General features: G+C 40.4%; 1 protein-coding gene across 1 annotated transcript in view; it reads left to right on the forward strand.

The window, feature by feature from the left end:
• sos2 (son of sevenless homolog 2 (Drosophila)) overlaps nucleotides 1-13421 on the forward strand; it is a 32346-nt gene that overhangs the window by 8378 nt on the left and 10547 nt on the right. The window contains exons 2-7 of the mRNA XM_023421025.2: nucleotides 4819-4944; nucleotides 5194-5325; nucleotides 5605-5769; nucleotides 5862-6068; nucleotides 9069-9212; nucleotides 9914-10024. Of these exons, the coding sequence (XP_023276793.1) occupies nucleotides 4819-4944; nucleotides 5194-5325; nucleotides 5605-5769; nucleotides 5862-6068; nucleotides 9069-9212; nucleotides 9914-10024 (885 nt within the window). The remainder of the gene's footprint in view (nucleotides 1-4818; nucleotides 4945-5193; nucleotides 5326-5604; nucleotides 5770-5861; nucleotides 6069-9068; nucleotides 9213-9913; nucleotides 10025-13421) is intronic.

Genomic DNA, 13421 nt, shown 5'->3' on the forward strand with positions numbered 1-13421 from the left:
GGGGGGGGGCAGGGCGGAGGAGGGAAAAGTGAGAGTGAGCGAGCGCTGGGACTTCCTGTACGCTAGCCTTTCCCTTCTTAATGGAGCTGACCCATGAAACTGAACCCCTTCACATGGAACAGGAGGATGTGCATGAAAGCTAACATGTGCTGGAGGTGTTTCTCATTGTAGTGTCCACTGGTGGAGTGGGAAATATATTTTGATTAATCAGTTGTTTTTATGTTTTGTTTTTTATATGAAATGTCACAACATCGGAAAATAGTTTTGTCTGATGAACAGTACAAAAGATTTAAAGATACTACAATACTGACAATAAATACCTTGAGACAATTTATGTAAATTTGTCTAATATGAGCGATTCTGTCCATTACATTATTTCCATTATTAACTAATCTGCATATTATTTTCTCAAGTAATAGATTGGATGTTAGTTTTTGTTTTTCTGTAAAATATCAGAAAGAAGTGAAATATGTGATAATAAGTTCACAATTATAAAAAAGAGAAAAGCAGGAAATCTTCACATTTTAAAAATCAGCAATTATTTGGGAATTTAGCTTGAAAAATGAGCAAAACAATTAATCAATGATCAAAAATACATGAAAAAAACAAATTGCTTAATGACAACATTGGATTTTTACATGATTTTTCGTATAGTTATTTATTTATTCGTCAACAGTTTTTCAATTGATCTTCCAGGAAATGGTGATATGTGATGATATGTATTGATATTGTGATATGAAATTACCTATATTGTAATCAGAGTTGAAACGGTTAGTTGATCGACATAAATTCTATTGGCAGCAGTTTTGATAAACCTTCAGTAAGTTGTGTTATTTTTGAGTCTCTGCTGGCGATCTGAGGCGTCTGCGATAGTAAACAAACGTTCTGGTGGTTGTGGATGGCTGGTTGGCAGGACAACCGAGCGGACCGAAGACACATTACCTTGGGTGCTGAACACTGAGGGCCGTCTTTAACAGAAGATCGTCTGTCGCAGAGATAATTGTCAGAGAAGAGTTTATCCATTTAACCCAACGTGTTTACAGCAATGAACAGGAGAAGAGAGGAAACTCTGATTTGAAGAGTTTTTCCTTGATAAATGACGTAAACATTTCCTGAATTATAAAAGTTGTCTTTTAATTTGTTGTTCCTTGACAGATTGAATAATGAACTGATTTTTATAAACATTGCTGGCTATTTTTTTCAGCCGTAATGGGAGATCATTTAGACATTCACCCCATTCCCTGGTGAAACTGTTTTATATCTTGAGCTTCTAGCAGTTGGTGGCGGAGGATATTGTCATTTCAAAAGGTGTTTTTCCTACCACGAGAAACCCAGTGAGGACTTTTCATCATTCAGGAGTTCCCCTGTTATTTTTCCACTCGATTACTTTCACTTTGCTTGAATTAACTCCGGTGTCCGCTGCCAAACTATATCAGACCACGTTACTTTCATCACCCATTAGTGTCAGGTTACAGCGGCACTGTAAACACCCCGGGCTGCAGTCTTACCTGCACACGGCCCTGCTCTGCTCTCACCTGACAGATTCACAGGTGGCACAACCTCAAACCAAAGATTGTGACAGTCAAAATGATTTCTCCTTTCTTTTCACCAACTGATTTACAGTAAAACATGTGAAGCTGCTGCTAATTATGATTGAATGATTATGATGTTTGTGATTGAATAGTTTCCTAATGATTTAGATAAATATTTTGATCTATAAGAAAGTTTCCTAGAGTCCAACATGATGTATTTACATGTCGTGTTTGTGTCAGACCAACTGTCCATAACCTTAAAATAAAAAACATTTTAGAAGCTGAATTTTTTTTTTAGCATTTTTATAAAATAAATAAACATTTACTTATTATCAAAATTGTCAAAAGATGAATCAGATGAATTCAGTTTACTATTATAGAAGATTAAGAAAATCCCCAAATATTCACATTTGAGGAAGTGGAACGATTGAGTCTTTGTCACTTTTACAAAAAAAGACTTAAATGAGTAAGTAGCTGTAAAAATTGTGATGATTCAAATCGTGAAGATGTTCAGTTTACTATTATTGGAGACTAAGGAAACCACAAAATATTCACATTTGAGAAGCTGGAAGGAATTCATTTTTGATATTTTTACTATAAGAATAATTATTTTAACAATTAGTTAATTATCAAAATTAGATGGACACAGATTAATCATAATAAAAAACCATAGATGCTCAGTTTAGTATCGTACAAGTCAAAAAAAAAAAAAAAACCTGAAACATTCACATTTTAGAAGCTCTGAATCTTTTTGAGCATTTTTACTTAAACGATCAATTAATTATCATATTTGTTGCAAATTAATTTTCTATTAACTGACTAATTGTTTCAGCAGCACAATACAGACTCTGTTTGTGTTGTGGAACAACAGACGGATCCAGCAGCTTCGGCAGCAGCTCTTTTTCGTTGCCTTTTTATTTTTTTTAGCATTGTACCCACGGTTACATGCACTGTATTGGAATTCACTTTCTATTATGTCTTTATTCAAATGACATTCAATTTTGTGTATTTTTGTTGCTCTGTCTCCCATCCTGACATTGTTGGAGATAGACGACACTTGTTGGATGTGGGCCTCAGAAACGGGCCAACTATTCTGTGAATGGAGTCAGGGGAAACCCCCGTAGTTTCAGCGTGGTGACTCACAGCTCCTGGTGTCCTGTGGAATTTGGTCAAGTGCCTATTTGCGGTCAAGAGGATATATCTCATAACCTGCTTCTGCTTTGATATATTTTTTTTTTCCAAGTACAGTTTAAACTTGCGGCTTATTTATAACTGTTCGGTCTTGTGAGTGTGCATCAAAACAGAAATGACGTACAGAAGCGTGAATGAGGCCAAGTTGTGGCTTCAGATTTTCCAGCTCCTCTTGTTTTAAAAAGCATCTGAATGCTGTTAATGTGTCCGAACGTGAATCCAAAACAGATCCAGGAAAGAGATCCTTTTTTTTTTTTTTTTTTTTTTTAATGATCCCTTGACTTCTCTGCTTCCTCTGTTTTTTCTTTGATTCAGTATTTTATCTCCAGCAGATGAAGTCAAGCTTGAGATAGAAGGGGGACATCCTGCCCGTCGCTGCATCTCTGTTAAGTCAGAGCACAAGAATGCATGAAGCCCGGTCTGCGTTGACCTTTTAACTCTCCTCTCACATTCCTTAATCCGGGGGCAATGTTTTGTCATCATAACGCCCCTCTTTACTATATGCCAGGGTAATTCCATCACTAGCATGTGAACAGGCCATGCTTTTGTGAGTGGAAAGTAAATGTGAGGCTCTCTTTTCTATCCACCTCTCCTTCTCTCTCTCTCTCTCTCTCTCTCTGACTCTTCCTTGAGTGCTATAATAGTATCTCAACTGACAGCATTCCTGCAAGAGGGCACGGCCCAAATGACGACAACTTTCGGGAGGCTGGAGGGAGGTTTTTTTTTTTTTTTGGGGGGGGGGGGGGGGGGTGCTCTCTCTTTCCACTTGTAGATGTAGACCTGATGAAGCCACACCTTCTCTGCTGTCTGCACCTGAAACCACACCTTCTGTCAGGCTGGTTCCCACTGCTGAGCGAACTTGCATGCTTTGTATTTTGTTTTTTTGTTTTTTTGTTTTTTTTCCTGGAGATTACATTTGTTGACAGGTTTATTGTTTGTTGCAGCTTTTTTTAATTTCAGGCTTTAAAAAAAAAAAAAAAAAAGCCTTGATGGAGAGTGGATTTATCTGTTGTGACTTTACAGGGTTTTTGTGGTGGATTTTTTTGTACTGTATCTCTGAGGTTTCATGTGTTTTTAGACATTTCTGTCCATTTTAATTTTAGTGTGTAATGAAAATCCAGGCTTGAAACTCGCTTGAGGGACGTCATCTGTCATAGTGAATATTTTTTGGGTTTCAAATTATTTTATTTTGTTTGATTTTATTAGCGGGGGGGGGGTTGGTTGGTGGTGCATTCGAGGACACACTAACATCCAAGAGACTTCCGAGTTTGCCGCCAAAAAGTGTCGCATTCACAGATTTTTCACAAAATCAAATCCAGAGGTTACAGTGCGAATTTTGTTCGTTAGTTTGGTGATTATTGCAGAATATGGAGCTGCAGAGGCTGTTGGCCTCCGCCTCCACCACGCCGCCTTCACCTGCAGTCTTGGATCAGGAGGAGGAGGCGGGGGGGAGAAATGAATAAAGTAAACCTCAGCCGCATTCTTTGGAAATATAAACAAGGGTTTTGCCAGCTGAAATCCAAACACGCTCCTCCTGCCATGATATCGCTCTGCTAGCGACAACAAACTGCAAGCTAATGGTTCAACAGCAGTTTTAAAACGACAGAGGTGTCGGCTCGTCGGCCCGCATCATATTTGATTGGATCAATGTTTGTATAGGATAAGTCATAATCTATAACAGAGACACAGGACTATAACAACTTGTTATTTCACTGTCTTTTCAAAGGTGGATGTTTGACTCTTTGACTCTCAGATGTATAAGTCTCCTTGAAAGCAGCAAGAAAGATGTTAATTAAGTCCCTTCTGTATTAAATCTATTACTATAATAATAATGATGATTATGATGTAAAACTGAAAAAGCAACTAAATATTCACAGTGACAAATGAAAGATGAGAAGTGTTTGTAAATGACAGTAAATGTGACCCGATCATACCAGGTGTAACGATCAGTTTCACATATGAAACAGTTTCAGTTGACATCATGTGACCGGTGCAAGAGAGAGTCTTTTCTTTTCTTTTCTTTTCTTCTGCAAGTCTTTACTGAATTGTCTTTTGACCAGATTTTCCTCTTCCTGTGTTTGTGTGTGACGTTCAGGTACAGAAGCAGGTCCACCCGAATCTCACGGCGAAGGAGGACGCCCTGCAGCACATCGAGGAGCTGATCCTGCAGCTGCTCAACATGCTGTGTGTGGCCCAGCCTCGCTCTGTGCAGGATGTAGAGGTAAGGCCTCCTCTCTCTTCATAGTATCTCTGCACTACGCAACATTTAAATATGATTGAACAGCAAGAAACTGAGGGATAAAATACATCAATGCAATACAATTTATAATACAACAGTATGATACATGTTATACTTGCTCTGCATCAGCATCCAACGTAACTGATTCCTTTTGTGCGATGCAGCCACTAATGTTCCCAAGTTTATCAGGTGTTAAGAGAAAGATAAATGTCCCCTGTCCCTTCTTACCAGGAACGCGTCCAGAAAACTTTTCCCCACCCTATCGACAAGTGGGCGATCGCCGACGCCCAGTCAGCTATCGAGAAACGGAAGAGGAGAAACCCCTTACTTCTCCCTGTGGACAAGATACACCCACTGCTTAAGGTAGAGACTCGTGGAGAGACCACCAGTCGTAGCAGCGCTGGACGGCAGCTGTATTCACATTCTTATACGACATAATCAACTCCGATGCGAATGCCAGAAAGTTTTCCCAGTTGCTGGGAAATATTTGTAATCTAATTTAACACACTGTTTTGACAGCTCGGTTCAGACTAATTGAATTGGCCTGAACTGATCTGGTCCTTCATGCGGGTTCAGACACCAGAAGTTTGAACTGCTGTTTGGCCCTGGTTTAATATTTACTATGTTTTTATCCTGCTGCAGGAGGTTTTGGGCTACAAAGTGGACTACCATGTTTCCCTGTACATCGTGGCAGTGCTTGAATACATATCAGCAGACATTCTGAAACTGGCGGGAAACTATGTCGGCAACATTCGGCACTATGAAATCAACCAACAGGACATCAAGGTGTCCATGTGCGCAGACAAGGTGAGAAACTGAAGCTGTCAGACATCGCGAGGGACGAGAGTCGCTTTTTTTTTTTCCGATTGTCTCTTGACCGATAATTATTTTGTGTCCAGGTGTTGATGGACATGTTCGACCAGGAGGAAGACATCGGCCTGATGTCTCAGTGCACAGAGGAGCCGTCGTCCTCCGGGGAGCTCACGTACGACGACCTGGTGAGGCTTGAAATCGCAGAGGAGCGGCAGTACCTCCGAGAGCTCGACCTCATCATCAAAGTGTTCCGCCATCACTTCCTGTCCAACCCCAAAATCTTCACGCCTCAGGTGGGGAAAGCCTGTACTGTTAATTAAAAACCTGTCAAAACCTCAGGATTGTTTATTTCACACCTGTCACTCATGTAAACATGGAATACAGACTAAACTGAACATTAGGATCCTGTTTTCACACAATTTCTTTCCATGTGCTGAAAAGACTTTTCGCCTGCTACTAAAACTTCCCGCTGCTTCTGTGAGCAGTGTCCTACTACTCATGGATAACTTGAGTTTAGCCTCCATCACCAGATTAACAATAGAAATACCTGAATATATTTACATTACACTGCAAAAACCTCTGGTGGCCGTGCCGAGGACGCTGTTGAAGTTTTTGTAGGCGCTCTGACGTGGATGAAATAGAAAAGCTAATAAATGTTTGTTGGGAATAAAAGTTTACACGGTTGTGTCCTCTAGTGTTCTCAAGAGCGGAGCATTTCTGCAATCCGATCGGTTGCAGCCGAACCGCGTCATCGCTCATTATCATAACGTTGCCTGGACCCAACAGGCAAGCTACTGCTTCCAGCTAAGAGACACTGGCGCACATAGAAAATGAATATAAAATAATAGAATGAATCTTAAAAACAGATTTTCTTTTTAGCACCTCTTGTTGGGAATACATCTTGTCTATAAGAAACGTCTTGAGGACAAAATGGACCGTTTCACTGCTTCACAAGCCTTATAATAAGACTGATGTACTACATAAGAAACTGTAGCTGATGCGTCTTAAACCGAGTGTAAAATAATGGCTGCTCCACAAAGTTATCATTTGAATGAAAATGGATTCCCAACAGTTGCCGGCACTGATGAAAACTCCACACTCTTGTGCTGCAGCCAGCTCACACTAAAGCTGCCTTATAAACAAACAGTCAGTTTTCTGACTGTAAACTTAATTACAAAGCCATTTCAGCCAAATCCAGCATAAGAACATTTAAAGATTACAACTGAAAGTCTGTAATCGGCTAACTGGTAATCAGCCTCGTGGAGCGGAACAGAACCAACGCTAACTCTTTACTTTCAAATCATCCGTGATTAGAGACAGTTGTCTTTTTCTGATGGATGACTCGACGGTCGGAACAATCGTCCTGTATCCAAGAAGCTTCTCGGAGGAGCCGATGTGTCCGTGCCTGACGACGAGGCTCCAAACTAATTTGCTGCATCTCCTGAGGCGGTACCCATGCTCTCTGACCTAGTAAACAATAAACTGGCATTCATATCTGTCTCAGAGGGCTAACTAAGGACACCAGTTACTAATTACACCATGTCTAATATAGCAATTAAGAACTCTAAATCCCCTAAAGAGAAGAAAAAAGAAAAAGAAAGGAAAAGTATGGCTAAGAGCAGGGAGTTAAACAGTGGGTCTCTGGGTTAAGAAGAAGTGAATGGAAAGTTGAGTTTAATGGGTCGCTGTGGCTTTGCATATTTTGGGTTGGGTAATTTGCGGTATCATTTGGGTGAAGAGGATAAACCTTTGTGAGGCTTGGTGGAATGCAGAACATGTAATTATGTTGAGACAGGAACAACATCTGCAGCCTTCGCCAAAATAACCTCAATTATGTCTGTTGAAACACAGCATCATCTGAAATTACTCCGAGATGTCAAGACAGTGTTACGGTCAAATAATGACAGGATTGAACTTCTATTCAGACTTTAGCAGTCAATAATCACTACTGTGCTATTTCAGGGTTCTCATCTGCTTGACTAATGATTTCCTCCGGCGAACTGAGCCTTGTTGTTGTTGTTCTTCTTCTTCATTCTAACCGCTGTTTTTAGCGTAGATTTGGCCAAGGGAGGTGGAGTGAGAAAGGGTACTACTTGGCACTTTGTTTCTTTTGTCTTTTAACAGTTTCACTTCCTCAGACAAATTTCGAAAATTTACTTTTGCATTTTGGCAAACTGGCACCATTAAAAAAAAAAAAATATGGGGAATTAACTATTAGACGTCCCTGTTTGCAATGCACACATCTTTTATTTTTTAGTGATCTCTAAGTGGATGTGCCGATCATTATCTCCAGCGTCTATGTTTATTTACACTGGAGATAACTGCATCCCTGAAGTGTGAGTCACACTGAATCTAGAGATTTGTGTGTCACATCTGTGTGGTCAGATTTGACAGACTCTTACTGGGACGATTCATTTTGACGAGGGTTTCAAGTACCTTAATTGCCTCCATGTGCTCCAACTGCTGACTGTTGATAACCGCAATATCTGACTCCCCGTTGCACCTGCATGCACCTGTCTCTCTCACCTCCTGCAGTGTCCTTGCCTCCCGTCACTCCTTGTCGCTCCTGGTCTGACAGATTAAGAGAAACATGGGAGACTACATATTTGGTCGTGTAGATGCGGAACCACGTTTCTAAAAGGATTTTTATGAGCATGAATGTGCTTGAATAAGACTTTGGACAGGAAATGTATTTCTGTGGCAAGAGTGTGGTTGGATGAAAGGAAAGATCCTCAATCATAGTTGTGCATTTTTGCATCCAAAATAATTAAACCCAGAGTTGCGACTAAAACTGAAACTAAAACTCAAGCAGAAAATGTAGAAAAAAAAAAAAGAAAGAAAAAAAAAAAGTCAGTTTTCACAGCTGGAGTTTCTTACTACAGTCGCTCCAAATGCTCCAACTTAGAGAGAAAACTCTGATCAGCAACCAGCCGCATGTAAACACAGTTTAAAATCATCATTTTATTGCAGTGTTATGTTAATGCAGTTTTCGTGCCATCACCTAATTTTTTCCAGCTGCCCAGTTTCTTGTGTCCATGTGAACGTTTTTCTTTCACATCCAGGACACAATAAGTCTCCAGTCTCTAATCAGTCATTAGTTATTGACAGTTTTTATAACAGAAGCAGCAGAACCAGAGATATTGTCGTTTTCATTCAACACATTTTTCCTCCTCATCGAAACTGATGTTGCTAAATAAGCTAATCAATCCCTCTCCCTGCTACAGGATTCAGACCCAGCAACCCTCTTGTACCCAAACCCCTCATTTCTAACGTTGTGTCGCCCCGTGTTGCAGGACGTGGAGGTGATATTCAGTAACATCCTGGACATCCACGAGCTGACGGTGAAGCTGCTCGGACTGATCGAGGACGCAGTGGAGATGACGGCTGATGGCAGTCCTCATCCGCTGGTGGGCAGCTGCTTTGAGGATCTAGCAGAGGTACGCGGCATTTACCTCTAAGAAACATAACATTCACCAGTTCCCAGACATCTGCTGCCAAATTTATCTGCCCCCCCGCCGCTAATCTGAATATGAAGCCAAGTGTGTAAAAAGTCACACGATTTGTTTTAGCGTTAGTAACGCTGAGAAATGTTTATAAGGGATGTAAATAATTACACAGGTGCTTGTTACCTCGCAGTGTTTTCCACATGTTGAAAATTAGTTTGAGATTGTAAAAAAACTTATGAGTTGAGTAAGAAAAGGTAGACCGTCTGTATGATTCCTAAAACCTTTTCAATCAATCAATCAACAATGTCAACTGTGCACTTTTAAAAGACAAATAATATTTATCCCTTTTTATTACCTTTTTCATGAGGGAAAATGAACACTGTACTATTTCAGTTTTTCTTTGATTGCCTTCTAAACCCATACTAAATATGCACTCTGTTACCAAACCGCTCCTTATATACATCATCCATAATTAATAATCAAAATACTCACAATAAAGGTTATACGGTAAATAATTTTACATAAAACCAGTAAGTGTAAGAACCTGTTCAAGAAGACGACAGTTACTGTAAATTATAAGTTAATTATCTGATTCCTTGTACAGTTCAGCATGTCAATATTAACTCAGACTATTGTGTGTGTGTGTGTGTGTGTGTGTGTGTGTGTGTGTGTGTGTGTGTGTGTGTGTGTAGGAGCAGGCGTTCGACCCCTACGAGACCCTGTCTCAGGACATCCTCAGCAGGGATTTCCACGAGCATTTCAACAACCTGATGGCACGATCGACCGTTGGCCTTTACTTCCAGGTAAGATGATTGATCGGAGCTCGTTATCGACGCCTTCGCTCTCGATGGGCGAAGAGAACGCGGGAACATGGCGTCAGGGTCTGGGCCCTTTAGGGATATTCACAGAAAGTGAGGAATGAACAATGGAAAGAAGTATTCTGTTCAGGTTTGCGTGATTTTCACATTTTAAGGATTTGTCATCTGTCGCCTTAAAGACTAAGAAGACGCAGCGTTATTAACATTCAGAAGTGATTGATTATGGGTAATCAACCATGGTTGATATTAATTTATTATAAACCGTACAGAATATTTTTGTTCCAAACTTAATGACTTGGTGTGTCGTTACTTTGGTAGGTTAAAATTAGTAACATTTAATTGCCGTGCTACGGGTTTGAAAGTTCCCAAATTCTCAAATATAAACTTTCTTATGAAGGAAAAAATATAAAAATGACTTGTTTTTAATATGAAGGTACAAGTAGGTCATTTATGTGTTTAGCCCGAGCGCACAGTGTTTGAATACTTGTTCCTGTTTAGCTTTGAAGCGAACCTGAGGTGCCCGGTGGAATTCCTCCCTATATCGTTTGAGGGCATGTCATGTCATATTCAGCGTCCTGTGTACAGTTTATTCGCTGCTGCCGCATTGTTTTATTTGGACATTCCTCACAAGAATAGCATTGAATTATGCTCGGTGGGGTGCAGTTTGGCAGCCTTTGAAGATGAAATATTTGCTAGTGTTTTCTAAGGCCAAAGACCAACGAGTCCGACTGTTCACATGAAGCAACATCAGGGCTCCAAACTCGCAGTAGTATTTACAGTACGAGGCGATTTTCTTCTCTCCTTTTCAAGATTTTGAACGCTAAAGTCACCTCTCATGGAGTGGATATTAAAATGTTGCGAGAGTAGCGCTGTACCTGAGGGCGAGGCCTCGCTGGTCGCCCTCCAACCACCGGCCCTAACCCCAGTTAGATCCAACACCACTGGCACTTTCCTCCACTTACCCACACCCAGTGTTTGTTTTCATGCACTCAATGTAACAGAGCGGAGGAAAGGGCATAGGAGTTAAAAATAAAGCTTTATTCGTGCACTGTATTGATAACGCCGAGGTGTTCATTTAAAAGCCTGTTGCGTTGTTTTTTTTCCTACCAACACTTGACATACAATAGAAAAAGAAACCGGCTCATTAAGTCGCTCTCGTAGATAAAAACTTGAAGATAACAAACATGATCTCTCTCAGCAGATGGGTTCAGCACAGTTGTCAGGAAGGATGTTTTGCCCAATTTAGCTTAAAAGTAGAGACTGAATTTAATGTATTATTTACAGATTGATTGTTTTAGAGTCAATTTTTGTGACATCACAGATTACAAGTCCTTAAAGTGTCAGGAAACGTTACAGTTGAAAGATCTTTGACCTGGTGATTCATTTAAAAACACCATGAAAGAAAATACTGATTGGATCTATTTCGGCTTTATCCACATAAAAAAACAACAACACTGAAACAATCAGTTGATTATTATTGTATTCTGATTGGACCTGGTAAAAGAAACAAACAAAAACAAAAAAAAACAAAACAAAACGTGGTGTTTACGATGTTGCTTTGCAAAATTCGTTTAGCTCAGCCACTGTACCACCAGTGTGTGCGGGCACAGGATTTTGTATGTGTGTGTTTTGATCATCAGCAGTCCCAGGGGCAGATGGTGTAATGGTTCAGCCTCCCTTCTTAAACTGCCCCCCCACCCCCCCCATCCTCCCATCACCCCAACACAAACACCTTCCACCCCTTTTATCAAACTGCTGCTGCCTCGTTTCTGCACCGTGGTCTAATCTTATTTTAGAATCTCTCACTTTGTGTTTCATCACTGAGCGGCTGGAGGTTCGGTTCCTCTTCTCTCCACCTCCTTTTGAACAACATGAACCTTTAACACGGACACTTTGAATCAACAGCACCGGGGTTTAAATGTGTGACATATGAGAGCGTTTCTTGCGACGGGGATTGAACCGTCGGCGGTGGCGTCGTTGCTGCCTCTGCTCTACCTTCTGCTTTTGTCTCGTTGCATGCGCTTCATCTTTCTCACTCCATCCTTCTTGACTTTCTCCCTCCCTCCCCTCTCTGTCAGATAGATGTGTCTCTCGAGCACTCAGCCCCTGCACTCTGCAGCGTCTGGTATTGTGGGTAAATTACATCGCCTTTTAAAAATAGAACAGGCAGCCACACTGCAGGCCATTTTTCTCCTGGCGAGGAGGAGGAGGAGGCGAAGAAGACGGGGAGGGTGGCGGGTGGCCCAAGACGCATTTCATGTTGAAAATAAGCTGTGAATTAAGATGGCAAAAGACTGTTGAAGCAGCTCTGTACCTCTGTGAAGAGGGGACATGTTGTTCTCATAGTCATTCTGTACCTTTTTCTTACACAGCACTGTTTATATTTAGGCTGCCACAGCGATGATGACGATGACGATGATGATGATGATGATGATGATGCATGCACCTGTAGAGACTCGTGATGCTAAGAAAAAATATTTGTGTTTTTACATGTTATGCAATCACAGTATAAACATCCTCATCTCCAGTTCACCTGCTCAAACCAGATGTGTGTGTCGCCCCTCACATTAATATGAGAACACAGTGAAATGCTGCTGTAGCTCCAAACACAGTTTATATAATAATAAACAATTGAACCTGTGACAAATATATTTAATTATTTATTTATTTTACACATTAAACTGTATTAATGGCAGTAAATGTGTCTATAAGATAAATGAGGAGTAACAAAGTAACTGAACAGCTGAGACTAATCCTTAGTTTGATTATTGATTAATCAGCAGATTATTTTGGTCAGTTAATTGATAATTGTTAATTAGTTTTTTTTAGTTCTAAATAAAAGATTTAACTGGACAAAAGAAAAAGAAGGATCCTCCACTTTCACTTTAAACTGGAGCCTATAAAACAGTAATGCGCTGTGTGTGATGCTGAAAGATGTATTGACGATAAAGGGAATAAAGGATAAACAATAATAATATATTGATATAATAAAGGGACGCTTGATCAGCACAGAAATAAGATGTTGAGGAATCAAGAGAGATGATCGGAGGCCTGGACACTGTTATGATTATGCATACAGGAATATGAATAGCCAGGTTTCTCATGTTCCATTTAAATGTCATGTCCCGAATATAATCACAACCACAGTAAGATTTAAAGCCGGGACATTAGAGCAGAGTGAAATGTTCCCGCTGTCTTTTTAAACTAAATATAAATTAATTGTAAAAATGATTTATACTGTACTGAACATACTAACTCGGTCATATCAATAACATGATCTAAACTTAGGTCATTGTTCCCCGGCTGTCCGTCAGTGTGCGTCAGGCAGATGATGATGCTTTCTTTTCCATGCACGCAGACCCTCCCGCTCCCTCCCCCCTCC

Source organism: Seriola lalandi, unplaced genomic scaffold, assembly GCF_002814215.2.
Source record: "Seriola lalandi dorsalis isolate HSWRI2012SDOR001 ecotype SW California unplaced genomic scaffold, Sedor1 jcf7180002054660, whole genome shotgun sequence".
NCBI lineage: Eukaryota > Metazoa > Chordata > Actinopteri > Carangiformes > Carangidae > Seriola > Seriola lalandi.